General features: G+C 38.0%; 3 protein-coding genes, 1 non-coding gene and 1 pseudogene across 4 annotated transcripts; 1 reads left to right on the top strand and 4 right to left on the bottom strand.

Annotated features, from left to right (window-relative positions):
• Positions 1–419: 419 nt before the first annotated feature.
• On the bottom strand, positions 420–4410 carry LOC137746915 (uncharacterized). The gene is made up of 5 exons (XM_068486929.2): positions 4051–4410; positions 3699–3760; positions 1593–3593; positions 1408–1477; positions 420–1178 (listed from the first exon to the last, which is right to left on the bottom strand). Exons 1-5 carry the CDS (start codon positions 4157–4159, stop codon positions 556–558), a joined length of 2865 nt encoding a protein of 954 aa, XP_068343030.1. The 5' UTR covers positions 4160–4410; the 3' UTR covers positions 420–555.
• A 1455-nt stretch (positions 4411–5865) lies between these two features.
• Positions 5866–7543, bottom strand: LOC137710678 (BES1/BZR1 homolog protein 1-like). Its single transcript, XM_068449779.2, has 2 exons — positions 6930–7543; positions 5866–6792 (listed from the first exon to the last, which is right to left on the bottom strand). Exons 1-2 carry the CDS (start codon positions 7170–7172, stop codon positions 6148–6150), a joined length of 888 nt encoding a protein of 295 aa, XP_068305880.1. The 5' UTR covers positions 7173–7543; the 3' UTR covers positions 5866–6147.
• A 2620-nt stretch (positions 7544–10163) lies between these two features.
• Positions 10164–11522, bottom strand: LOC137746958 (uncharacterized; annotated as a pseudogene).
• Positions 11523–14061: 2539 nt separating this feature from the next.
• On the bottom strand, positions 14062–14133 carry TRNAD-GUC (transfer RNA aspartic acid (anticodon GUC)). The gene has a single exon. It is a non-coding gene; the product is annotated as a tRNA-Asp (tRNA).
• Positions 14134–18232: 4099 nt separating this feature from the next.
• LOC137714226 (uncharacterized) lies at positions 18233–20494 on the top strand. Its single transcript, XM_068453492.2, has 6 exons — positions 18233–18340; positions 18830–19038; positions 19151–19377; positions 19454–19621; positions 19726–20020; positions 20116–20494. The coding sequence occupies exons 2-6, from the start codon at positions 18846–18848 to the stop codon at positions 20337–20339; spliced, it is 1107 nt and encodes a 368-aa protein (XP_068309593.1). The 5' UTR covers positions 18233–18340; positions 18830–18845; the 3' UTR covers positions 20340–20494.
• The last annotated feature ends 6274 nt before the right edge of the window (positions 20495–26768 follow it).

The following is a 26768-nucleotide window of genomic DNA, read 5'->3' as shown; positions in this document are numbered from 1 at the left end:
GGTAAGCTGACTTTGAGAAGTTGGGTATAATTGGCGCGCAAGTAACCTTTTGAATAATGCTAAGAATAATGGAAAGGAAACAAGATTTCGAACATTCAAAATTAAGCTTTCTGCTTACCACTTCTCGAAGGCTTTAATTAAACGGTTCATGAAAGAAATTCCAGTTCGGGTGGAGCAAGAGCAAGCGGAGCATGGCGATGATGTTAACCGGACAAGTAGAGCAACAAAAGTAACCGGTACGGGTTCATGTGGAGCTTTCACCCTTGCGGAACTTGGGCTTAATAGTTTACCGATAACTTGCGCAAGAGCTTCATAAATTCGTAGCACTAGACAAAGCCAATCAAAATCGCATAATTTTTTTGGACCGGATGGCAGTTATGGCCTAATACAATTGTTCGTTTAGCCCTTGGATTCTGGTCTCAGAGCGAACAAATGAAGATCAATTTGTTGGTAGCTAACTGGTACAGAAAAGAAGTCAAAAATGCATAATTAAAAGCATAGATGTTACATTATTCATCTCCTGCAAACCCAAATATGAATTTCTTATTCACCAGGTTAATGTATCGCTGAAAAACCCGTGCGAAAGAGGTCTCTGGTAAGCTCATCTACAAGTCCACTGAGCACAAGCCTCTCCAAATCCTTCACGACTTCATCTACTTCAACAACTGCAAACATAGTTTTATCCCAACCCATATCCCACATGCAATTCACGTCCGGCTCCCAGCTATGCATATCGCTTTCCAGCATTTTCGGCAGATACTCTTCCGCCTCACATTCATATTTTCCTTTTCTCCCGTAGAACTTCAGAGTCTCGAAATCTTTATGCAGTTGCCTAACCAGCTCATTCAAGGACCGTATTTTGACAAAACTTATTGATATCTTTTCGCATTTATGATGAACATTGAGCTCGTGCCTTATCCCTTTTCGTTTCATTACTTCGTAGGCACAGTCTAATGTGAGCTTGCTGTCTACATCTGGGTTGCAGTCGTGGCCGCTGTCGTGAAGAATGCTGAAAGGGATGTCGAGCTCGAAAAGTGCTTCTGCTGTGTTGAGGAAATGATGGCTCTTGATCACTACCTGCTTCAGGTGGTTTTCATTTTCTGTCTGTGGCTCTTGTTTTCTCAGGTTGAGTGCTTTATGGTGCTCCAATACTTCTGCATAACAAATGTCATGGTTTCCTGCAACTTTTAGAAACTTAATGAGTTCGCATTTTGTGGAAGACAAGAAAACTTACCTGCAACAAGATGCCACCGTGGCTTGTATTTCAAGCCACTAACACATTGTCATACTTTTAACTTCCCCACATTGCAGTGATTGGCTTGAGATACTGCCACAGTGACATTCCCCGTTGCAGAGAAGTTTTTCTCTTGTAAGAAGGGAAGTTGAATTGAAAGAGGTTCTACTTACCATTAATTGTAATTGATGCAGTTATGCACTCATCATCTCCGAAAGCAGGTGCTTGATCTTGCTGATCATCCTGCATAACATACAAAAAAAGCTTAAGTCAGTTACCAGCCTATTTCGAATTAGACAAAAGTTTGCAACTGAAGAAGTATCTTTTATTCGGAAAGTTATCGTAAAGATGGACATACACTTTCCTTTGGAAGTAGAGTTTGTGATTTTTCGAGGCTTCGAATTTCAACTTCATTGGGATCGTACAAAATGGGAGCCTCCAGCTCTGCTTCTTTATGTAGGTTTTGCGCTGAATCTAATGGTTGAATGCTTGCCGTTGACTTGTTGGACTTGACGATGCGTGGCTCAGCTTGTTTTAGCCTGCTGGCTCGAACTTTTTCTGTTGCATTGTGACTACCACGTTTTTCATGGCTTCTGGTTGCCACTTCATCGATTCTTCGAGGCATTTCACTTTTATTCACTCTTCTAGATTTTGCCTTCTGCAGTGGTGGTGCTGCATGAACTGATCTCTCCTCCATAGCCGGTAGAGTGCCAAAATTTTCTTTTGCTGGTTGAGGATCCGAGGAGTTTGGTGAAGAATCTTTCTTGTTGAAATTCAAGTCAGCGGAACTTTTGCTTCTGACCAGATTTTCATGATATTTGCCATTTGGAACTCTTGTGGATTGCACTGTTGCAGCGGCTTCTCTAGCGATTTTCTTATTTACCCTAGCTAGCTCTGCAAGTGTCTGCTTCTTTTGCATATCTACTGCCCCTTTTGACTTACTTCTTGATATCATTTCGCTTCTTCGTTGCTTTTTCGTCACCAACTTGGGTTGTGGAATCTGCTGCTCCTTTGTCTTCCGGCTGCGCTTTTCTTTCGGTGACTCAGATTTGAAAGCCATGGATTGCTGCTGGAGTTCAACATTATATGGGGACTTATGCTGCTGATTTCTTGGGAGAACGTTGTTCCCATTTTGCTTTTCCACTGGAACCCGAATTTCCTTGAACCCTGGTTTTGCTTGCATCACAGGTTTATCCTGTTTGAAGGTCTGAGTAGGTTTTTGGTGCTTATCTAATTTGATGGTTGCATTTCCTGATATCGCCACGGGTTTAAATTCTTCCGGATCATGAACAACTACCCCAAGGCTGATATTATTGGCAAGCATGCTTTTTCCTGCTTGCGAAACAAACGTCGTATTCTGCATCAACGGATCCATAGTCTTAACCCAAGAAATCTTACTGCTTTCGTTTGTTGTTTGCTCTATCACGTGCCTTTCTCTTTTTGACTTGGAACTCAAGTCTTCCTCCACGGTGTGCTTCAAGTTTTCGTTCTTTGGAAGCTCATTCAGCCCCATTAGTTTTGTAATTACATTTGGAATCCTCTCCTTTTTTGGTTTAGACTCTTTCTGTTCTGTTGATGGATTCTTGACACCTGCGGTATAGCTGACTGATTGCCTCTGAGAAACTGATGTTGAGGAGGTTATTTTCCCTTGCTTTTCGCTGTTTAAGCTACTACCTTCTGTAGTGTAAGTTGGAGCTGCAGTCACCTTCTGCCCGAACCCCGGCCTTCCAACTTCTTGATTTTTACGCCCGTGTCTCGAACCCTTGTCAAAGGAGAAGCTTGGCAGATCAATTTGCTTTTCCTCAGCCATTTTGACAGCATTATCTTCCTCATCTTCATCCTCATCTAGCAATGTGATCCCATTTTTCCTCTGAGAGGCGACTATGTATTCAGAAGTTTCCTGCAGGTTTACAAGCATTCTCAAGGACTCTTCCAAATCCATTGCCTCTTTCACTAACTCCTTCCCAACTTCTATTGAAAATCTATCAACATTAAGTCCATTCGAGCAGGCCTCTAGGATCTGATTCAATTTATGTGCTCCTCTCGATATTTCTTCGATATGGTGATGAGAAAGGTTAGGAAAATGGTTACTTGAACCGAAGTCCCTATTCGCGCTAGCTTTTCCTTCCATCTTGCTGAACTCCACGGCTCCCCTCCCAATTTGATTAAAAAATCCTAGCATTGAACTTCTGCTAGATGTATCCGCTTTCCCGAGCTTTCCTGGATTTTCAAGTGCAAAGGCCAAGGCCCTGGAAAAATCTCCCATTTGTTCCCAGCTCCTACCTCCTCTCCCATAAGCAACAATCTGATTCGAACCCTCTTGAACAATCGGTGTTCTGCTACTTCCTCCGGAGCCAATCTGCAGTAGTTGGAAAGAAAAGAAAAATATTTGGACCAAATTAACGAAGTTCATTCAGTCCTGATTTCTCATCTAATTACAACAATTTCACGTAAGATTACTTACAGGTCCATTGGTGCTTACATCCGCTCTTCCTCTATAATTCTGCTTGGAACAAGCATATGCATCTGGATGAAGGCATGAAAAAAACATAAACTTTATTTCGATCAATCTTTTTTACCTTGCATCGACTTTTTTTACCCATGATTACTTGCAATAAAAAGGACACGTAACTGGATTGTTTCCTTGAGAATTATTTTTGTGGTTAAATTTCTACACTTGTTGCTGCTTTAACTGCAGCCTTTATTCGTGCTCTTTGATAGTGATGAACAATTAATTAAACATTTTCCACATTAAGGACTAATCAGTGAGATCAATAAACTTTCAATATGGTAGACAACTTAGATTAGAAACTTACCTATTGCCATTGAATTCCAACGGTTTGAACTCTGAGGCGCACCCATTTTCTCCTTGCGGACGCGAAGATCGTCCAGCAGCTTCTGCGCAAAATCCGATCTCTTTGCCATGCTGTGCTTGCAGTTCAGCTCGCAGCTACATCATATGTTTCAGCAAGAAATTGGAAGACTCTGTTGGGGCGCATTAAATTTAATGACAAAAAAAAAAAAAAAAATAGAGAGGAGAGAAGGGAAGCTCAGTTTACATAATTTGTGGGTGGATCGAGGGATCCTTTCAAAGTTTGGTTTCGGTGGCAAGTCCCAAGTCTCTCTCTTCTCTCTCTCTCAGCTTTCTCTCTCTTACTCTCAACTCCGTTACCTATACCGCTGTGGTCGTGTGAGTGACCAACTTATATTCCAATCTAAGCAAAGGCTGAGGATTTTTCAATGGGCCCTCGCTTTCAAGCTCTCTGTTTCATTAACTTTTTCCTGTTTTTATGTATGGCTTAAAGCCTTAAATCCATGATTAGTGGAAGCCAAATCAAGACGTACTGATAATAACCAAGAAACACGCATGCAAATTTCTCAAGCTAATTGACTTAATTGATTAAAGGGTCCTCGTTAGAAGAAATACATAATTGCTGAATCCACACTCATTGTGCAGCATTAGTTGAAAGGGCCCTATGCTCAACCTCTCTACAAGACCTTGACACTGTTTACTGCCTATTGGAGTATCTCCACCGGTTCCAGTTGCCTCTGCAATTGGATTGAATTGCCTCCAACCCAAAAAAATACTTTCCACCAATCAAAAAAATGATAGGGCAATTGGGCCAAGGGCGCCCTTTCAATTGCCCTTACAATTGTTGCACAGGCTTGTGTCATTTGAATTAGCTGAAGGGAATGGGAGGGCCACACCCACGTCACGTGATACCCCCCCCCCCCTTCTCCTTTCAACACAGCATAGCGCCTTGCAAAGTGTGCAAACCATTGGATCTGGAAAGTTGGATTTCCAACATAAAAAAATAAAAAATAAAAAAACCAACGTCTTTTAACAAGACGTTTAAAATACTACACACTAAGAAACTTACGAAGTTCGACCATCTTCTTCATTAAGTTCAACCACCTTCTTCGTTTGCCTTTATTTTTGTTTTAGGTAATTATTTTTAACTAAATATGCTTACAAGGCATAAAATATTAAAAGAAATACATTTGTGAAAGTAATCGCCCTTGTCATTGCCTTTTCTTTTTTCAAACGGGTAGACTTACACAAAGACAATTACTATTTAAAATGAATAGTAAGAAAAATTTCATTGTCCTTGCCTTTGCGGTGCCCTTGCCCTCCTAAGCAGGTGGTGATGCCCTTAGATAACCAAGAAATAGTGTTTATTCCCAAAAAGTACCACTAATCGTGTACTTGATCTCCTATCATTTGAGTCACCAGCCAAGAATGCATCACTTAAAGCTTTTAGAGATGACTAATACCACGAGACAGAACGATGAATTGAGACTCCATTCGAGAGTGCATAAATTGGCAGACTTGGTGCACACAAAAAAAACAATATTAGGTCTGGTTATTACTAAATATTGCAAGGCACCAACTATGCTTCTATACAAAGCAGGATTATTGAATGACTTCCCCTCATCTAGTAAAAGTCTGCTATAACATCCCAAATGAGTTACCTACACTCAGCTACACTACGATGGCATCCCAAATGTAACGCAATGTCATGTGTTTTCACGTTCTCATACGGCATCGCGTGGTGCACACCTAAATACTTCTACAAAAAGAAAAATACAAATGTTGTATAATGTATGCATAAATAAGTAGACAAGTAAAATTTCCAATGTACAACATTCCCATTGAACTGTCATTTCTTGAGTCTACAAAATAAGATAATATAATACAAAAAATAAAATAAAAAGAACTGGTGCATATGAACAAGAAAAACGATACACAACAATGCCAATATCTAAATTAAAACATCCCAACTAAATTCGAATGGAATTTTTTTTTAAAATAAAATAAATTTAAATTTTGCAAATAACATGTATGGTTCGAGATATGCAGATTGACCCAGAAAAGGTTGTGGCAGATCGCCAATCCCGAATTCGGGATTGGATTAAATCCGAGCCTTACCATTTCCAAGCGTGAGCTCCAAGTCATCCAGTCCCACCTCGTGAATCTTCTCTCCGATCCACGGCTTTACGTCCGGAATTTGATCCACGGGAATATTCTGGTGAGGGAAAACAGGCTTCACAAGATTGAGGGTCGGAGAGGCCGGCATTGCCGACAGAGAAGGAGCAAATCTCTGGAAGCAAACCCATTGGCTGGAATCGGCAGTGGAAGTATCGGACTCGTCACATTCCGGGATAGTGGCAGCTGGAGGATGAGTATAGTGGTGGCGGGTCGGGCTCGCCGGAGCGGAGATGGCGTAAAACGGGTAATCGAAAGAGCCCATGGACTGTTTAGCGATGGAGTCCCAGTTGGGAATTGGGTTGGGGCGTTTGGAGGTCGGGGAGGAGAGCGGCGGGGTTACAGGGGCACTGTTGGAAATTCGCAGGGGAGGAAGAGATGATGGGATTGCAGAACGGGGATGGTGGATGGGATTGGATGAATTAGTGCTGGCATCGAAACGGGTGGGACTGGGATAGGACGAAGACGAAGGACTGACTTGGTAGGACGGGATTGGACTCGGATTTAGCGAAGAGTACGGGCTGATCTTGGTTGATGCGCCCGGCGTATCAGTTTGAATTGGCTTCAATCCCTGTACAACAACAAACACTATCCAATTAATTGAATTTATCATAATTTTCCATGGATCTAAGCTACGAGTAATTGAAAAATAAGTAATTAATTAATTATAAATTAAATAAGGATTTGGAATAATTAAAGAACGGCGACCTTTCGGTAGGTGGTGCCGTCGACCTCGACGGTCCAGCCGGCCTGGAGGCAGAGAGCTTTGAGGACCTCGTTGTTGTCGCAGTGCTTGGGCAAGTTGAAGTTGCCCTGAGCTCGGAGGCCCGTGAATATCTTCGCCGCGATGGCTCTCCTCCTCCTCTCTCTCCGCCGGTTGTTCTCCCTCTCCCGCCACGACGGCTTCCTCCGCGCGGTCGTCGCCGCTGACGTTGCCCCATCCGACGTCATTCTCCGAACCAATTAGCTCCCTCTACCTCTCTCTCGGTCGCAGAGATTGCAAATAGTCGAGCTCAGGTGCGTCGCAGGGGATTTAAGCTATGCAGAATCACGAGGAATGCGCTTTCGCTTTTTCGCTGGTTTGTGTGGAAGAATCTTTCACTCCTTCTTCTCCGTCCCCTTTCTCAGTGTTAGCAGAAATAAAGATGAAGATGGAGAAGTGATAGCACGCATCGCGGCTGCACTCAAGAACCTACTTGTTTACAGTTCTTTCATCAAGGACCGTAAGATTAGGGTCGTGGAATATTTACAGTCGGTGATTGAGGACCTACCTTACGTATGTGTTTCTCATTGCAGGCGATTGATTCTCTGATGCGAGAGTGTGAGAAAGGAATTCTTTTCGCCGCGTGGATGTTGATTATATAACTGTTTATTTTCCTGCCAAACTAATAATTCTCCCGCGTTTCCAGCCATTTTAGTGGGACCTAAATGGGACCCACTTTTCTGGACACTGGGTTTTTCTGTTTTGTTCTCTGCATGGGAATTTGGGTTGCACCATGAGAAGGAGGAAAGGAAATGGGCTTAATGTTTAACAAGTCCATTAAGCCCAACCCAAAATTCCAAGTAATAGACCAAACACGCTAAAAAAATGATTGTATTCTTACATTTTTTGGGGAAGAGTTTGCATCTAGGTGGAACGCTAATGTCATCTTTAATGGAGAGGTTAAAGGTATAAAAGCTCAAAAATAGCTTAATTTGTGTAAAAAAATCATTTCTAACTAATGTTTGGGCTATAATTCTATGAAACCAAAATGCACAGTGGAGTGGTACATGAGAGGCTTGGAATACTGCCACTTTGTAGTCCCGATTCTCTTAAGTTTCTCTTATGTTTTCACAAGTTTTTGAGACAACAAATGAAAAAAATATTAACTCGTGCATGTAATGGTTATTGTGTCATTTAGGTCCCATTTGGTGGCTAAGATTGTAAATGATTGGAATTGGGTTCATTTCAGTCTTATAGATTTTCTCACCATTAGACGGGAAGGCTTAGGAGAGAAACTCCGGAAGAAGCTTAGGGTCTGTTTGGTATCATATTTGAATTTTTTTTATCATTTTTCAAAACATATCTTAAGAACTTTTCTTAAAAACAATTTTCCTTAAGACTCAAAAACTTGTTTGGTTTGCGATTTAAATTTTTTAAATCTTACAACTTAAACTAGACAAAGAAATCTAAAAATAGGAGGTCGCATGATAGGGAGAAAGAGGAGAGAGGAGGAAAGAAAGTAAGAGTTGATTGAAGAAAAGAGAAAGAAGAGAGAGGATCGAACGAGATAGAGAGAAAGAGAAGTGAGAGAAAGAGCCGAAAGAATGAAGAGAATAGATTAGAGGAGAGACGAAAAAGGTAAAAAAAAAAAAGTGGAGAGAGAGAAGAAAAGAGAGAGATTGGAGTGAGAGGGAAGGAGTGAGAGAAAAGAAATAAGTGGGTTTAAGTTTAAAAACTCTAAAAACTTACTTTTTATGTTTATAGATAATAGATTATATTTTTGAGTTAGTCTTGAGTTCATTTTTTGAAAATAGTCCTACCAAACAAGGTTTTTAAGGCCTAAAACTTGAAAATTGTTTTTGAGCTTAAAAAGTTGAATTCAAGTATAGTAGCAAACAAACCCTTAATTTCTTTATTACTGGCATGCTAATTCTAATTTCATTTTTGGGTTCAGAATTCCAATGACCGCCACCAGGGTTCTCCGGAAGAACCTTAATTTCTTCACTAATTTCAGATTCGACCATGGACGATGGACTCATTGTTGTTCGACAAAATGCCTAGCTCAAAACTCGTTCCTCTCAATTCAAACGTGCGCTTACCCATCAAGCCCCCCGACTTTAAGCCCTCTCTCGGAGCACTCCAAGCACTTAACAAACTCCTGATCAGACCCAAGACTAGCCAACACGCTCTCTCTCTCGCGATGGGCAGAAGGATCAAGAGCAAATACGGGAAGCAGATACACATACCTTCTCCGATCGCAGAACCTCTTCGCGTTAAACAACGCCGTGGTTTGCAGCCGAAAATCCGAATATGAGGAGATCACTGTTGACAAGCTACGTCTCCAGGCCAATACCAGCCCAAATAAAAGGACATGGTTTGCAAGCCCTTGCATTTTACATACCTACTGGTTCCTACTGCCTTGTTGTATACTGTGTGTACGCATTGTCACGTCATATAGCCATAGGTTACGTGCATGTTGAAACGGGCATGGTAAAAAATCAGGGTGTCAATGATTAAATACACTCTTGGTCAACTTGAATCCGTCAATGCCCAACTTGATTTGAAATCCGATCAGACATGTTAGAATTTAAGGAAAAAATCCATCCATACCCAGTCCAATTTCAATCCGATCATTTATTGGGTTGGGTTGAGTTAGGTTGATATCTTGCCCACTCATATTTATCATTTGGAGCCCGAATTCTCTCATACACATATTACATATCCCACTTATATAAGAGTTATGTATAAGTTTGCATGGTTGAAACATTTTTTAAACTATAGTGTCATCTACTATGATATATGGGGAGAAAAAATAAAACCCCGATATTAAAGAGTAAGGATACTGTATTGAGAAATTGTCCTAACCGACATATGATACATGCATGCTACTTAAGAGACCGGATGTAGGAATTCTATAGGTTAGCTAGTATCATATCATACCATTCCAAATTACACCATTTTTGAAAGAAATCAAACGAACGAAGTAAGGGTTCACCCAAAAAGAAAAAAAAGAACGAAGCAAGAAAGACCTTCATCAATTGCATGAGGGCATAGGTTAACAATTTTTTACTACGCTTGGCGAAACATGTAAGCCGTAAGGAGTGACCTACATCTCTTGAATATTATTCCCGATAAAGCTATGCATCTCTGATACAACCTGGACGAAAATAGATGACTAAGCAACAGCAAAAGTAAATTAACTTGCTAAATAAAAAAGCACATCCGGCAACTTAACTAAGCTAACAACGATTTGGGGTGAACCATACACCGGAATAACTGTCGGGAAAACTGAAAAGTCTAATACTATTGTCTGACAAGGAAAACACACCAAAATCACGTCCGCTTCACGGTGATGCAGAATAAGGATAGTCAAAAGCAAAATAGATGCAGTTTCTTTCAAGCTTCTCACCATGGGGATAATAACTGAGCTCATTATACTTGGTAGAGATAACTTTGTGGCTAGCCCTGCTCAAAAACAATATCCGATCACCAGGATCAAAAACCTGTACCCATCGTGAACCTCCATTGATACCATCGCGCTCCAGTTTCAACACTCGAAATCCTTTAGTCGTGGGTGGAGGGTGGTAATTAGCACCCACGACATCAATCATAAAACTGGCGCATAGAGAAGATGTTGGAAAGCCAAAATCTACCTTATGAAAAATCATAAACAGCTCCATAGATGCATAATCTTTTGCTAGGTAAATGAAATCACGGCCATTGTAATAATGTGTTATTCGTGATGTAATTCCACACCATGTCGTAACATCAATAGAAGGAAGTGGGTAGGACGGAAGTGGGTAGGGATCAAGGGTAATCAAGTTAGCAACGCTATAGCTAGGAGAGCTAGGAGGGCCGCCATTGACACTGGCATCGTGGAATATGTCAAATACATTCACAAACTGGGATGCATGGCTTGTTGCGGCATATAATTTCCCGCCCATTATGACTATATCTTGAAAAAAGTTTACCCGCAGATCATCAATGGAGGTCCATGATTTATCGGTTATACAAAAAGCTATATGACCGCCTTTGCAGAGACTTGCCACAAAAGAGGGCTCCCGGCTCCTCCTTGTTGTTGGTACTGAAGAGGCGTCTAATTTCAGAATGGTAAATCCAGGCCCATTACTGCAGTGGCATGGAATGGTGGATTTGGACGACGGTAACATCACTCGGTCACCAGATATTGGATTGAAGAAGAAGAAGTCAATTTTAAACCTAGGGTTCTCAGGATTCAATAAGTATAATGACCTGGGCTTCATAAAACCCTCCGAACGCCGCAAAGCACGGTCCATCATGATCAGCCATCCTTCAATCGACCCAACGCAATCCATTCTATTCATTGTACAATAAAATATGGGATCTGGCGATGGTCGTAGAAATTTATGAGCTTTCCAATCTCTTGGACTTAAGGCGGAATGATCTCAGTTAGAAAAGGGATGAGAACATAGCATAAGCCATGGAACTTCAAGCCGCGGTGATTGAACATTGCTTTTAACAATTTCTCGCCAAGATTGGCATACTGCAGCACATCAACGGTAATCTGTTACACATAGTCGTTGTATAATCAATTGCATAATATCTTTCGGAAGTTGATTGGACCACGTGCTACCGCTGCAGACCTGCTTGAATTTGGAGTGACACTTGTTTCTATAGTTAAATCTGCCCATTCTTCTTACTATGGAGTTCATCATTCTGAGCTTGCGGGCAATAGAAGCTTGAGTGAGCAACAAACGCATTCTTGATATGCGTTAGTATGTCAACATAACTCGAAGAGGTCTCTGCATGTTTGAATATTAATGGTACCATCAACAAGAACACCCATTCTGCTTCAGGGTACAAACCGGGCCTGTGGAACACGCAGAAATGTATTTATATTAGTTCCTCCTTGATCACCTTTGGTCTTATCTGAGAAAGAAACACTTTTTGCCGCGTGGATGTTTGATTATACAACTAAAAATTTCTCATTATCCTGGCACTTTTCTGGACAGTGGGTTTTTCTATTTTGCTCTCTGCAAGGGGATTTGGGTTGGACCAAGAGAACAAAGAAAGGAAATGGGCTTTTGAGTTCTAATATTTAACGCCCAGTCCACTAAGCTCAATCCAAAATTCCAAGTAGTAGACCAAAAACGCTAAAAAACTAATTGTATTCTGGTATTTTTTGGGAAAGAACTTGCATCTAGTTGAAACGCTGAGTTGATGACTGTTAAAGAGGATATCTTGGATTGATTAGGTCAAACATTGTATATTATTCTTTAGTGATTTACTTCCTTATTTAGTCCTCAATCTGCCTTAATTATGGGCAGTAGAGTAGGATCTTGTCGTACAGAATGTATATAAGAATGTAATCTTGCTTTGTGAAGTAATAAGAAAGAATATTACACCATATCAGATTTCTCTAGATGGTACCAGAGTGATCGAACTGGGACACACACAAAACACGAAACACAAACCCTAGCAGCAATAGCCATGGGTGACAAACCAGAAAAGTCAACCTCATCTGGCATGACTTTGTATCAAAAATGGGAAAACCCTAATCATCAACTCTACCTCCATCATTCGGACCAACCAGGCGCAATACTTGTGCCACAGCCGCTTGTGGAAGATAACTATGGCACATGGGTTCAATCCATGACCATGGCCTTGATGGTCAAGAACAAACTGGGGCTGGTTGATGGGACGATCGAGAAGCCAGGTGATGAACAGATTGAAGAACTGCAACAATGGAACAGATGCAACAACCTGGTAAAAACGTGGCTGCTTGGTTCCATGTCAAAGGAAATCTCGGGAAGTGTTATACATTGTAAGGACGCACGACAGATGTGGCTAGACTTGCAGGAGAGGTTTTCTCATGTGAACATCGTACAACTATTTCACATCGAAAACGAAATCCATGATTGTGTACAAAGCGACATGACGGTAAGCTCTTATTTCACCAAACTTAAGAGCCTTTGGGATGAACGTGATGCCTTGTGTTCAATCCCCACATGCCGTTGTAAAGACACTCGAAGATCAGTAACTGGTTATTGCATTTTGCTTGGCCAAGCACCAATTTCTTGGAAAACAAAGAAACAAAGCACCGTGTCTCGTTCCAGTGCAGAGGCAGAATATCGTTCTATGGCCACTACATGCTGTGAAGTCACATGGTTGAAGAACATTTTGACAGATTTGAGAGTGCACCATGCACAACCTGTTACGTTGTTTTGTGACAATCAAGCTGCTTTGCACATTTCTTCAAATCCGGTATTTCATGAACGAACAAAGCACATAGAGATAGATTGCCATGTAGTACGTGAGAATGTACAAGAATGAGTGGTGTGAACAGCCTATATAAGAACAACAAACCAGCCAGCTGACTTGTTTACCAAAGCACTAGGTTCGGTGCAGTTTGAAGCATTACTCAACAAGTTGGGTGTTATCAATATACACTCCAACTTGAGGGGGAGTGTTAAAGAGGATATCTTGGATTGATTAGGTCAAACATTGTATATTATTCTTTAGTGATTTACTTCCTTATTTAGTCCTCAATCTGCCTTAATTATGGGCAGTAAAGTAGGATCTTGTCGTACAGAATGTATATAAGAATGTAATCTTGCTTTGTGAAGTAATAAGAAAGAATATTACACCATATCAGATTTCTCTAGACATCTTAAACGAATCATAAAATGTTATGTCAGCAAACTAAAATACATGGTGGTACACGAGAGGCTCGGAATACCACCACTTTGTAGTCCCCGACTCTATTAAGTTTAATTTGAGACTTCAAATAAGAAAATCGTGCATGTAATGGTTATCGTTTTATTTAGGCCCCATTTGGCAGCTAAGACTATGAATGAGTTCATTTCAATCTTACAGAGTTTCTAGAGTGAATTTGTGAGAAGCGATATCTTGGATTGTTGTTCGATTTAATAACTGCATCCCCAACCTATATACCTTCAACAAACAAAAGGAAAGAAACAATGAGGGAAATGCCGCAGAAAACTGCTCGACGAAATGCTGCAGAAAAGCGAAAGGAAAGGAAATGGAACGGGAAAGCAAAGACGGAAGAGAAGCAGTGAAGACGGACAAGGAATGAAACGGATTAATTGTCCTCCTTTCTTCTCTTTCCTCAAAAACTAAACTTTGAAAAACAAAATACGCCGTTGCCGGGGATCGAACCCGGGTCACCCGCGTGACAGGCGGGAATACTTACCACTATACTACAACGACTGTGTTGGCAAAGTACGCATATATAATTTAATATAAACGTAATTGAACCAATTAAATTCCACATGAAACTGCAACCGAGCAAAGAAACTAATAAAATACTATGGAGATCTGATTATATTTCTTCGTCTTCTTGCTAGTTGTTGGGGTTTTTACTCGCTACCTTCCAAAAGTCCTCGCCTTTTTTCTTCTTCTATATGCATTTCTCCACCGCGCGCCTGCATTATTGCTCTCTTTATTGATACTGTTTTGATATTAGTTTTTAGGTGCTTCAAAAGAATCGGAGAGTAAAAAAGTTGAATTGAATGGGCATGTCTATTGGGGATTTGTATGCTATACAAATTACACGTGCCACAGAAAATGAAGGGCTTGTTTCTGGGTTGCTGATAAAGCCAAGCGCTCTCTCTCTCATGCATGCACGTACTGCATGGATGCCTAGCTGCCAAACCTTTAGCCCCTCATCGTATACAGACACCATCAACTTTGTGTTAGCTTTCAGTAAGAGACATTACACCCCATTACCCTCACCCACCAAACTAACATCTTGTGCCCTAATTGCAAAACCTACCATTATCAAGTTTTCTTTTTTGTTTAACAAAGATATCCCCACCACCCACGGCAAACTATGCGATCACCCAGAATATTGTAGCAGATATTCGTAGGTCATTACAAGGTTAATTTGGGAAGTGTGAGTTTTCCAGGACATAAGCAGGTGACTTGATGCCTAAAACTACAGTGGCAGCCTCCTACCCACTGTGTAAAAGATAAAATCCTACAGCCTCTCGATTCTCTAAGACCTGGTTTGGTACTGAGGTGATTCTGAAAAAAGCTACTATCAAAAAAAGCTGGGAGCTGTTTTTGTGTTTGGTAAACACTCAGCTTCAGCTTTTTTTCACAGTTTTGGATGAAAAAAAGCCAAAAACAAGAAGCTGCAAAACCTAGCTTTGAAAAACCGGCTTTTTTTCACAACTGTTTTACATAAAAGTTTACCAAACACTCTAATACTGCTTTTTTTTTTTTCAAAAGCACTTTTACAAAAATGTTTACCAAACACTCTGCTGCTTTATTTCACAGCTGCTTATTCTCACAGCACAGCAGAAGCAGCTTTTTTTCAAAGCACAGCAATACCAAACCAGCCCTAACTCTAACACTACATAAATAACACTATCATCTCCCAATTCTAAATCATCCCATCCTTCCTTGAGGCTCATCATCTTCCCAGTTCCCGCACTGTTCTCATCACTAACCACTGCTTCTCATTTTGGACAACATCACCACTCTCCTCATACCATCCTTGGATCCCATCTTCCCCGTTCCTCATCACCCTACCATTGATTCTCTTTGTTATTGTGCAGTTGTAATTAATTTACAATTTTGTTTGCATTAGTTTGCTTCCGTATCTAGATCGATTTTCTTGTTCATTAGTTTTTCAGTACTAATCAATTAGTGAAATGAAATAAATGAGTGTTTGGCTTTTACTGTATTAAATATGTTCATTGAATTCGTTCGAATTAATTTGCGTTCTTCTTTCCTTTCATTTGCATAAGTGGAAATTAATGTTGCTATAAAAACAAATAATGCAATTAAGCAACAAATTATTAATTAAGAATGATCATGCATGATATGACCGCTTTGTTGTCTCAAACAATTGTGTTAGATGTCAATCAACTTTTGTTTTGTTTCCAGAGTGTGAGGATGGTGCACAGAAGCTGTCTGGGTGTGCACCCGGATATCTTGGTCATCTCTTCTCTTTCTTGTCCTTCCCTCTCGGACTTGATTAGAAAAGTTCTCTAAATGATTTGCATTAATTTATTATTATTGAGAGCATTTGTGCTCAGCGTCTATGAATCCATAGTGCACGCCATATTAATAAAGAGCCTTTAATTATCACTACAGTTGTGTGTACATTTAGAGTAATGTTATTCATACCATATTTTTGTATCACATTTTCATACCATCTTAGGTGGCATTTGATGTGGACAACCACATCATTTGAATTAATCAGATTTTTAATTTTAGTTCATTGTTTAATAAACTAATAATTAAGAAAAACTAGTTAATTAAATTATGACTGTGGTATATGAGGAGTCTTTCTCCTTCCTTTCCTTGGATTTTGCAAATTTTTCAAATGATGTGGTTGTCCACATCAAATGCCACCTAAGGTGGTATAGAAATGTGGTATAAAAACATTGTATAAATAGCATTACTCGTACATTTAAACTGTGTATTTAACTGCATTTCCATATATTTGAGTCATTCAAGTAATCTATCGGTTTAACTTATCCTCCCATCACTTGGTCATAGTGATTTTGGTAGGATAAGGCAAAAACTACACACAAGGAGCTGCCAATCATTAGCCCCAGTTGCTCAGCAACATTAAATTCACTAGTGACCAACTTCGTTTTGGCCCGAAATACTATCAAAACAGATAGTATGTCCACAACCATGTCTGCAATCCCAAGCACAGTTGTAGGTTTCGTAATCCAAATAAATGAAATGAAAAGGGCAAAATATGATGCAAGGATCCAAAGCCACATTTTGAATCTATATTTGCTGTTGGTCTTGATATCAGCAAATAGATCTAAAATGTGGCTACTGCTGCCTTTGGATCCTTGATCATTTTTTGCCCCTTTTCATTTCATTTGTTTTGATCACCAAACCTTCAGAACTATTTCAACAGGTGCAGGGCGAATGCGAATGCTGCTAATCCCAGCAATAATGGAAGGAATGAAGCAAGGGATGATGCTGGACAATGCGAGGAGGCCAATGATGGAAACAACAATCAAGAGATGCTGCTGTTTGATTTGTAGTTAATTTATTTCCTTGGACTGGTATGGCCTTGAAGACTTAACTTGTAAACAGTTATTGGTCCTCACCTTTGATTTAGGTGGATAGTACTGATTTGTAACTCAAGTAGTTTGGGATAGTACTGATTTGTAACTCAAGTAGTACTGATTTAGGTGGAGAAAGTCAAATTAGTTAGAACATGATGCTTTTGTTTTTTATACCTAAGTTCGAATTCAAGTCCGAGTAATTTATATTAAAAAGTATTTGAGGAAATCATATTTTATCCATACCATATTGTAACGCAACTCCATAAATGTGATGCTTATGACGTGTTCACTCACGTTCTAATCCTAACTCTAAAAATCAAAGCTTGTATAAAAGATCAAATATGGCCTTGACTTCAGGAAATTGTTCTACGCATGCATGTCACATCCCCGCCCGGGCGGGACCACTTCCCGGGCCGACTCCACCACCGTAACACGATATTGTCCGCTTTGGGCTTACCATTCCCTCACGGTTTTGTCTTTGGGAACTCACGAGCAACTTCCCAGTGAGTCACCCATCATGGGATTGCTCTAGCCCCCTTCTCGCTTAACTTCGGAATTCCTACGAAACCCAAAGCTAGTGAGCTCCCAAAAGGCCTCGTGCTAGGTAAGGATGAGAATATACATATAAGGATCACTCCCCCTGGACGATGTGGGATGTCACAATGCATGCATTTACAATGCGCTACAAACTATTAAACTCTTTTCCTTTTATACTTATTAATTGTATTGCTTGATTATTCTTCGAGATTTCATTATCTGAAAACCAATAAAAAGCATCTAATAATTAATTAAAAATTATTTGGAGCTGTTGTCAAATTTGACAATTATATTTGCTGTCAATCCACGTCCTGACTTAGAATTTGGTATTTCTGTGGAAAAACACTAGTGTTATCTTTTTTACTGTTATCTGTTGTGGACATTTTGAAATTTTCCTTAAAAATGCTCTTATGAGGAAACTGAGTAATGAAGTTTTAATGCAGAATTGTTCCCACATCAATCCGAAATTTTCAAACTTTCTTTTTCTAGGTACAAATTAAACACTTCATGTTTATAGTTTGTGCAAAATTTTCCAACAAAATTTTCAAAACTAGTAATAAAGTTAAATAGTACGGCATGACCATTATTTTCTTTAACACATTCGCACGTACTTGCTGAGAAAGAGCGGGAAGGGTGAGCTCATCTGTAGGCCCCCAATAACAACAGGATTGCGTTACTCGACCAGTGACAAGTCTCCACGTAGTAAGTGTTCACTGCCTCAGCAGCCCTATAAATACTCGACGACCCCATCTCTTTTCTTTTGTGTAGCGATTAAGGAACCAAAGAGGGGAGCATCTGATCAAGGCAGTGGAGTCGTCGGTCGTCCCTAAAGCCAAAAGGTCAGAGCTTTGAACCTGACCATCTGAATTATTCTCACAATTAAGTATGTAATTTGTTTTAATTATGTATCCCTTCGATGTTCTTGTAGTTGAATGTTTCAAACATTTGTTTGGTTTATGAGAAATTGTGAAGGGAAGTAAATAGAATTTGACAAGGGTCAGATCTTTTGTTTTGAAACCCAATTAGTCAGATCTTTTGTTGAGAAAGATGAGATCTTTAGTAAATTAATTTGGGAATTTTGATGGATTTCGGCGATAGATTAGCTTAATGAAGTTTGTTTAAATGATCAATTAATCTGTCCACGCATTGCGGATTAATTTTGAGTGGATGCTCATAGTTTGATAGTTGTCATCGTAAATAATTATTCACTTCTTATTTTATAACTTCATTTTCGCGAATTATTTCCTGTTAATTCTTAGTTAAAAACTCTCTGATTGATTAATTGCTTTCCTAAATCATGTTTTTGGTCCTGCTTGTTCGTTTGGCAGACTTAATTGAGTTGTCATGTATCCGCAATCTGCTGCCCTGCCTGCTGATATCAGCTTACAGTGTACCGATGAGGAGCTCTGTATGTCCTTAGAGAAAATACTGGACGGATCCCCGCTTCCTGGAAATGTGATTCGAGATGTAAATCCTTACAGATGCGCGCCCTCGAATTTACCCGGTTATTTTTCGTGCCCTTCAAATGGATGTAAATGTAATGAAGTTGATTAACTGAGTCATACTGGGATAATATCGATGTGATTAGTAGTAATCTACAACTCTGCTAGTCTGTCTCTCTAAAGCTTAACAATATTATTCTTATGCAGATGGTTTTTGGTACTTCATTCGCTCGAGTGAGAGCAACCCTACAAATATTGGGCAGTGGAGAGCCAAAGGGGAGGCCAGTAGAATATTCTCAAACTCCTCCGTCTATGGTTGGAGAGCTACCCTTGAATTCTATCAATGCCAAACCCCTCATGAAACTAAAACCAATTGGGTGATGCAAGAATACTGGATAACTCAGAAGAAATCGTCGGAAAGCAGCAAATTGACGGTAATCGATTGGAGTCTGCCAATCATGTATATTACACTGCCTGATATGTTCTACATATTTTGTTTCTCTGCCCAAGCTGCCAGTTCACTGCCAGTTTGGTTGGATAAATGTGCAGGATGTCTGGTCGCTTTGCAGAGTCTTTCTTGGGGATGATGAAACACCAAACTCCAATAAGCTTCAGGAATTGGTGAATTCTGATAGGGCTAGTCACTCAACACATTCAGTTGTTCCGCGTGTTGAAAATGTACACTTGTTTGGAACAACATTATTTGCTACTAGCTTTTATGATGCAGATATAGTTTGATCATTGCTCTGATGGGATGTCGTGATTTATTTGTTATATTGTAGGAGGCAAGCAATGATCGCGAAACGGGAACATTGGTAGTTACAGAAAGGCTTCCAGTTCGAGATGATAATGTGCAAATTATGCACGAGAATGATTACCTTTCGAGAGGCGACTACTTGGAATTGCTGGATCTTGACACACCAGCATCTCATTCATTTAGTTCAGTTTCGAGTTGCTTGACAATGTCCTCGGACGAATGCTTCGATTCTCTGGCATTGTTGGAAGAACTAGAGCCTAAAAGTAAGCAAGAATTGGTGACGAACAACAATGAGTTGGTCGTGTTGGCATCCTCTGCAGGTACATAAAAAAATAATGCTGCTTAATTTTGGTGAACAATAATAATCCTTCTATATGAAGAACCCTAAAATTACTCTATTTTTTTTTGTTAATAGGATCTTTCGACAAGTCTCGTGACGAAGAAAGAATCAGAAATCGTTCTCCGAATCCTGGTTCATCTGTTTGCGCCAAGATTGTCACAGAAAATAGTTCAAAAAATATGAGCAGAAAACAAAAATCAGACGATAGGAATGAAGGGCCATCAAATTCTCAGAATGCTAATGTTGGTGGAACCAAAAGGCTTAAGAGGAAGAAGTATTTCTGCTTCATGCCGTTTTAGGTCATCTGTTTTCATTCTACACGTGTGTATTTATGTATATTAGCGAATTTGATTAGCAAATAATCAACATGTTTACACGTACTTAGACATTTTTTGTATTGTTCAAATGAATCATTTTGGAAATTTTTTTTGTAGAATCTAAAACCTTTTTTCTACTATTGTTTGCTTAATATGGGAAATTCATCACATGTAGCCCAAAACCAAGATCTGCATAACCAAATCAAAGCATTTTTTTGACCAAAAAAGAAAAATCAAAGCATTCAAAATAGCAATTGAGTCCATCACTTTGTACTCCAGTCTAGTAGTGAAGAGGTCCTATGTTCGATTTTGGCTAAAAGGCGAATTTGAACAATATCATTGCTAATTCATTGTGAGGCTAAGCCTAAACCCTCTCCATTATTGTATATAATATCGTTTGTTAAAAAAAAAAAAAAATTAGCAATTGGGCCCATATGGCGTTTTACCAGTGACAGAAAATTATCATACCTATGCACTCTAGTGAAAGCTCGATTTCAACCGATCTCCTTCCCCATAAAAACTAACAATTTAATTCCCTAATTGTATTATTTGTATTACAAAAATATAAAATAAAAAAAAAGCAAAAAAGCAAAAAAAAAAAAGGAGTTATATCGAAAAGCCCACGGTACTGTTTACTTTAACGAAAAATCACATTTTTACACTAAAAAGTTAATCCTGATACTATCTACTTTACCTTTTATTTTATTTTTATCATTAAAACTCAAAGTTTTCAAACGCTTTTTATTAGTTTCCTAAAGAAAAAGGGCCTGTTTGCTTGTCTTGTTTTTATACAAAGTTGAGAAAATCTTATCCGAATACGGCTACTCTCTGCAAAAAAACACTCACAAGGGATGAGGTGTCGTGGCACCCTAATGAATAAGGTCCATTCTCTTATGAGGAGCGTCCCTCATTTGATAGGCTCGTATAAATCTTTTTTCGAATACAAGAGTAATTGTTTTTTTTTTTTTTAACAAAAAATATTATTTATAATCAAGGATGAAAAAAAAAATGCTAAGTCATACAATGAATTAGTAATAATATGATTCTTCATATTTAACGAGAATAAAATATAAAATCTTTCACTTATAAATAAAGATGAAAACCGTTAAATCATAGTATTAAGTGACAAGAGTAATTGCTATTAACCACTTAATAAGATGTTGCCTGCCTTCGTCATCTTTAGAATTTTTTTTTTATTTGTTTGTCTAAGAAGTAACAAAATGGAATAAATACTAATTAGCCTATTATCCTAAACATGATTGTTTCATCTCTGTCTACCACCTCCACGTCCTTAAAAAGTTCAAACTTTTGCTATAAATAATTCCCAAGTCGTAACTAACTCAGCACCCACCCAACTTTAAAAAATATTATATATATAGAAAACTAGAAACAAGAACTGACCATTGACCTAATCTATATACTTTGTCACATATTTGTCCATGTGGTTGCCTAACTTTACCTGTGGAAGTCAGGCTTCCAAGTATGGGAGCATCTAACATGCTTTTGGAATTGACGGCTCACCATTTGAAACAACTCTTGCTTAATTAAACTATGTTGTCTATCCTATTCCCTTCACACTCCAAAATTGATAAAAAAAATAATGCAGATTTGGAACTGCACACATCAACAACAGTCGTTTATTGAACAATACAACGAGAGAATGAGATAAAACGCAAGCAATCCTTACCGCTCGAAGACAAAAATTCAACAATAATATATTTTGCAACAGCCTCCTAAGAGGTTGGAGAAATGAGATAAGTTTCACAATGGATTAGCGTAAGAAAAATACTTAGTTTCCTAAACCCTAGAGTCTTAACAAGAAACAAAAATACTTAGTTTCCTTGTTATACAAGTAATTATGAAAAATAAAATAAATAACCTGATTTATTACAAATTAATAATTATGATGTCTAAACTCTTCAAACGGCTCCATTGTAATATTGAATTAGAATTATTCTTTTCAAGACAAACAAATATTTGGAGTATCTTAAAATGCTTGAGCTTTCCAGTTTGACCACCTATAGTTTCTTCGGTAGAACCTTCAAGTATCCACCAATATCTTGAAAACTTTCCAACCAAACATATCGACCCCAATCAAGTCAATATGTTCAAAGGTCATATCAACATTTGGATCCTGAAATTTTACAGTGATTATCAGCCTACAACCATTTAGAACACTATTATCAAGATTCTAAAAAACGTTAGGCATTAAATAGGCAGTGAGTTAAAGCCTAGAGCCTAAGCGAACTAAACGAATTTAAATAAACAAATTTTATATCATATTAAATAAGTGGTCTTATTAGCCCTGCATAACAATACATAAGGAAAATATTTAATTTCCTTGCCTAATAAGTAATTATGGAAAATAGGATAAATAACCTGAGTTATTACAAATAAGAAATAATTTCTTGATTTGCCCTGCATAACAAAACTCGGGTATGACAACGTGATTACGTGTATCATTAATTAATCACATGTAGAGTGAGATTCACATGTTAAGAGTTGTATTTATGTGATGTTGGATAGTATCTAAACGGGTTCATTCTTGTGAAAGTAGTACGATTAGCTACGTGATCAAACTGTCATAAATCCAACATGACTCTGATGATATGTTTACTTACTAGAAATGTACATAAGAAAAAAGAGAATTATTTTTTACCTCACCAATGTTTACGTTGACTTAAGAAATAAAGAATTTGTTAGTGTCATCATTAAGACCAATAATCAAATACTCTCAAAACCAAACTTCCGATAACCTAAGAGAATAACTGATCCAATTTTCATTGCTCACTTTTCATATTCTTAATTTTATCGATGCTATAATTACTTGAATTACAAGCCTTTTACAATTAGTATTCATCTTTTTTACATAGATTACACGCGACGGTATTCTTGTTGCAATAAGAATGAATAGCATAGAATGGTCCACAACATGAACAATGGATGATGGGCTTCTTGTAGGTCCCCCCCACACTATGAATTTTTCAGCAAATGCATTAATCTCGAAGAGGGATACGATGGGTGTGAATTTCTGCTTTGGAGGCCGACAAAATGTTTGAGGTTGGTCTGCATGCGCTCGTAACATGGATAGAATATGATACTTCTATTTAATGTATACACATATAAATATTCAATCATATTATTTATTGTAATTATTGCATATTATGTCGTCTCGATCCAAATACTTTTCAACAAAAAAAAAAAAAAAAAAAAAAAAAACGTTTTGCCATGCACATATGGTAAAGGCGGTTTTGAGATGATCCCAAACTGACAAACTTCAACCTGGAAGGCTGGAATGCTCACTTTAACACTCGAATGAAGACTTGTTGGTCGACACATAAAAGATGATGAAGTCACAAAGTGATGATAATGTACAAGTAAATTAAAACTTTAATTAATTGAAATAAGAGTACGCATTTGAGTTAGGTTGAGTCAAATTCTTATTAGTTCTTACATTTACGAAATTTTGTTTATTAAATGATTGAAATTGTTTAATATATTACGCACTAATGGATACACCCACACACATCTTTTAGTAAGTAATGTGAAGAACAAATTGATATTTGTTTGCTGAAATTTTACTAATTCGCTTTAATTACGGACCATTTTATTGAAATTCCTTTTTAATTATTTTTAACTTAAGTTCAACTCTTCAATTAAGTAGTGAATTTTGTATTGATAGATGAGATCTTATTCTTCATCCAACTACGTACATCTTGGATATGTATCTTATGAGTCTTGTTTAAAATTGAAATATCGTGTGCAATAACAATTCGAAGTCCCTACGAGTACTTTGATCAAAATAGGTCATCTTCAACCGATGGTTGGTTAGAGGGCTCGTTTTAGCCCTTTGATCCTCCAAGTTCCTCCAAGATATTAATATTTTAATGAACAGTACATGGCCATATTTGCCTCCGTCTCCAACCGAGGGCCATAGAGCTCGTTTAGCCCTATCACAAAAAACCGTATTCAACTGAGAGCCAAAGGGCCACAGGGCCAAACATAATTTATTATTTAAATTTAAAAACTATAATAACTTAAATTGAAATCCAACAACTTAAATTTAAAAATACAAAGATAACTGGTTCAAAAAACCAAAAAAAATTAGAACTTAAATTTAATGAATGGTTTAGGTATTTATAGGAAAAAAATTAGAAATTTTAAGAATAAAAAAAAAAATTGGCCCAAAAAACCACAAAAAAAAAAAAAAACAAATGAATACACACAGCTAACTGACTAGCCGTTGTATAAAAAAAAAAACAAATGGATGCTCTATTTTCTGGTTAGCCCCATGCAACCAACCCTCCAGCCCTCTAATCCTCTCCAATTCCGTAGGGTCCTCTCAGATTCCACAGCTCTCTGATCTAACTCTCTGTTGGAGACGATTTTCGATCCTCTGGCCCTTTAGATCTTTCGGTTGGAGATCGGTGTTAGGATTAGCAACTAAATTCGATCAAATTGGATATTACTCGGAAATAAAACGAAAAATGAAAACCTAGCTACATAGTGGAGCCCATCGTCTTGTCCGCTTCAGCTATCGCTCGTACATACAACAGACATTATTTGACAACGCAAAGCTTCCATAATTTTTTGTGTTCTTTTATACATTTTTCAGTATAATAAATATAAACATTAATAATAATATGTGTCGGAAAATAGTATTTTAAACAGATGGAGACGATAACGTACTTGATGAGAACTGCACCACATTTTTCTCCAGTCGCCACATAAAGACAAAAAACAAAAACAAGTATGGTACTACTCAAATTTTACTACACGACAATCTTGATATAGTGGTGCGCTGCTCTATGAAATATGATGGTTCCAAACAATCAAAGAGAGGCATTGGTAAATGTAGGGCCAAGATTTAGAGTAACCACTCAATTTTTTCATACTGGTACGAAAACTATCAAAATTTTAACAATTTAAGAAACTCGTGTCTAAATTGTGTAAATGTTAAAACGGTGGATATGGTAGATATTAATGAGATAAATCTTTTATGTCTCACACGAGTATAACACAATTATTTTATTTTGTTAGTATGAAATCATATATGTCGAGTAGAAAAATGAGTTACGCAGTTTTATTCATGATATATAACTTAACTAGCATGATCGGCTCCAACTTAGTAAAACATTATAACCTTTTAATTAGTTGGGTCACACTCACAAAAAGTGAGATGGTGCACATTGAGTTGGGTGTACATGGAGTCGCATGAGTATGCATGAACATCCATTTGATTATATTGATAAAAAAATTTTAGTCTATGCTCCGAAGTATTTTATACATTGAGATTCTTGATGGTATACAATGAAATACTTAGTCGTTGAATCTTCAATCAAAGGTTCAATGATCGAGAGTCTCAAAAGCCAATAACATTGATGTATACGATATTCTAAATTTAAATACAAAATCGACTTAAGTTCTGTATTTTTCTATTCTGTTAAAAACAAATACAACAAATTTGAATTCTAGGTCATGTTTTGTTGTGTTCCTTTTGATTAGGTTTTTTTATGCCTAGGTGTCCGAAAAGTCCACCGCTCCTTAACTTTATGATCATTACACATGCTTTAGGAGCATGTCAACTTTTCTTGATACTACTATCCAATCAAACCCCTAATCATCCAACGGTAGCAGATGTGGTCCTCCTTACTCAACGGCTGAAAACGCTTTGGTTTGGGCGGGAGATTGCACCACTAAAAGCGGTAAACGACAGATACGTTTATTTTTATTTAGTATTTACTGGTTAATTAACTTTTTTTTTTGGAAAATCACTGGTTAATTAATTTTTTTTTTTTGAACAAACGATATTATTTATAAAAACAATTGCAGGTTATCTTATAACAGGTTAGCAATAATATAATTCAAATTCGCCTTTAACGAGAACCTAATTTAAAACTTTCACTTATAAATAAAAAATAATATCATTAAACTATAGTTTTAAATGATATTGATTATTTAATCTTTGTTTACATTATCTCGCTTGGGCGAGTAAAAGGTAAAAAGTAAAAATTGTGGTGCGACCGCGTGAGGGACAGGTGTACAAATAGGGCATTGCGATGAAGACAACACCGTCGGCAGGTGGAGCACTTTCCTTTCCACTTCTCTCACTCTCAGTCCGGTGGGGTCCTCCTTCCCTAGGGATTAATTTCGGATTTCCGTTACGTCCCCTGTCCCTTCCCACGTAACGCTTTTCCCTCCTTTTCTGAAATTACCAACTGCTTTTTTTTTAATTAATAATTTTATGTCATTAATCTAACAGAAAAAAATTAGTAAGTAGTAAAAATTAATAAAAGTGTATGAGAAGTAAAAATGAGTGTGTGATTAGCACTACCCAAAATTAAAAATTAAAATGATTTCCACACCTCCCTATGTGTGGTATTTGAACAGAAAAAAACAATTATAACCCGA

This window comes from Pyrus communis, chromosome 15 (assembly GCF_041283825.1).
Source record: "Pyrus communis isolate YQ-2024b chromosome 15, ASM4128382v1, whole genome shotgun sequence".
In the NCBI taxonomy this organism is placed as follows: domain Eukaryota; kingdom Viridiplantae; phylum Streptophyta; class Magnoliopsida; order Rosales; family Rosaceae; genus Pyrus; species Pyrus communis.
The sequence above is the reverse complement of the archived record's forward strand: the minus strand, read 5'-3'. Positions and strand labels throughout refer to the sequence as shown.

Excerpts from the sequence above, each read along its gene's own strand:
- LOC137714226 (XM_068453492.2), top strand. The coding sequence starts at position 18,846 with ATGTATCCGCAATCTGCTGCCCTGCCTGCTGATATCAGCTTACAGTGT. Across the intron at positions 19,039-19,150 it reads CCCTTCAAATGGATGTAAAT|ATGGTTTTTGGTACTTCATT; the intron begins GTAATGAAGTTG and ends ATTCTTATGCAG. Across the intron at positions 20,021-20,115 it reads CGTGTTGGCATCCTCTGCAG|GATCTTTCGACAAGTCTCGT; the intron begins GTACATAAAAAA and ends TTTTGTTAATAG.
- LOC137710678 (XM_068449779.2), bottom strand. The coding sequence starts at position 7,172 with ATGACGTCGGATGGGGCAACGTCAGCGGCGACGACCGCGCGGAGGAAG. Across the intron at positions 6,793-6,929 it reads ACGGCACCACCTACCGAAAG|GGATTGAAGCCAATTCAAAC; the intron begins GTCGCCGTTCTT and ends GTTGTTGTACAG.
- LOC137746915 (XM_068486929.2), bottom strand. The coding sequence starts at position 4,159 with ATGGCAAAGAGATCGGATTTTGCGCAGAAGCTGCTGGACGATCTTCGC. Across the intron at positions 3,761-4,050 it reads TTGGAATTCAATGGCAATAG|ATGCATATGCTTGTTCCAAG; the intron begins GTAAGTTTCTAA and ends GCCTTCATCCAG. Across the intron at positions 1,478-1,592 it reads CTCTACTTCCAAAGGAAAGT|GATGATCAGCAAGATCAAGC; the intron begins GTATGTCCATCT and ends TATGTTATGCAG.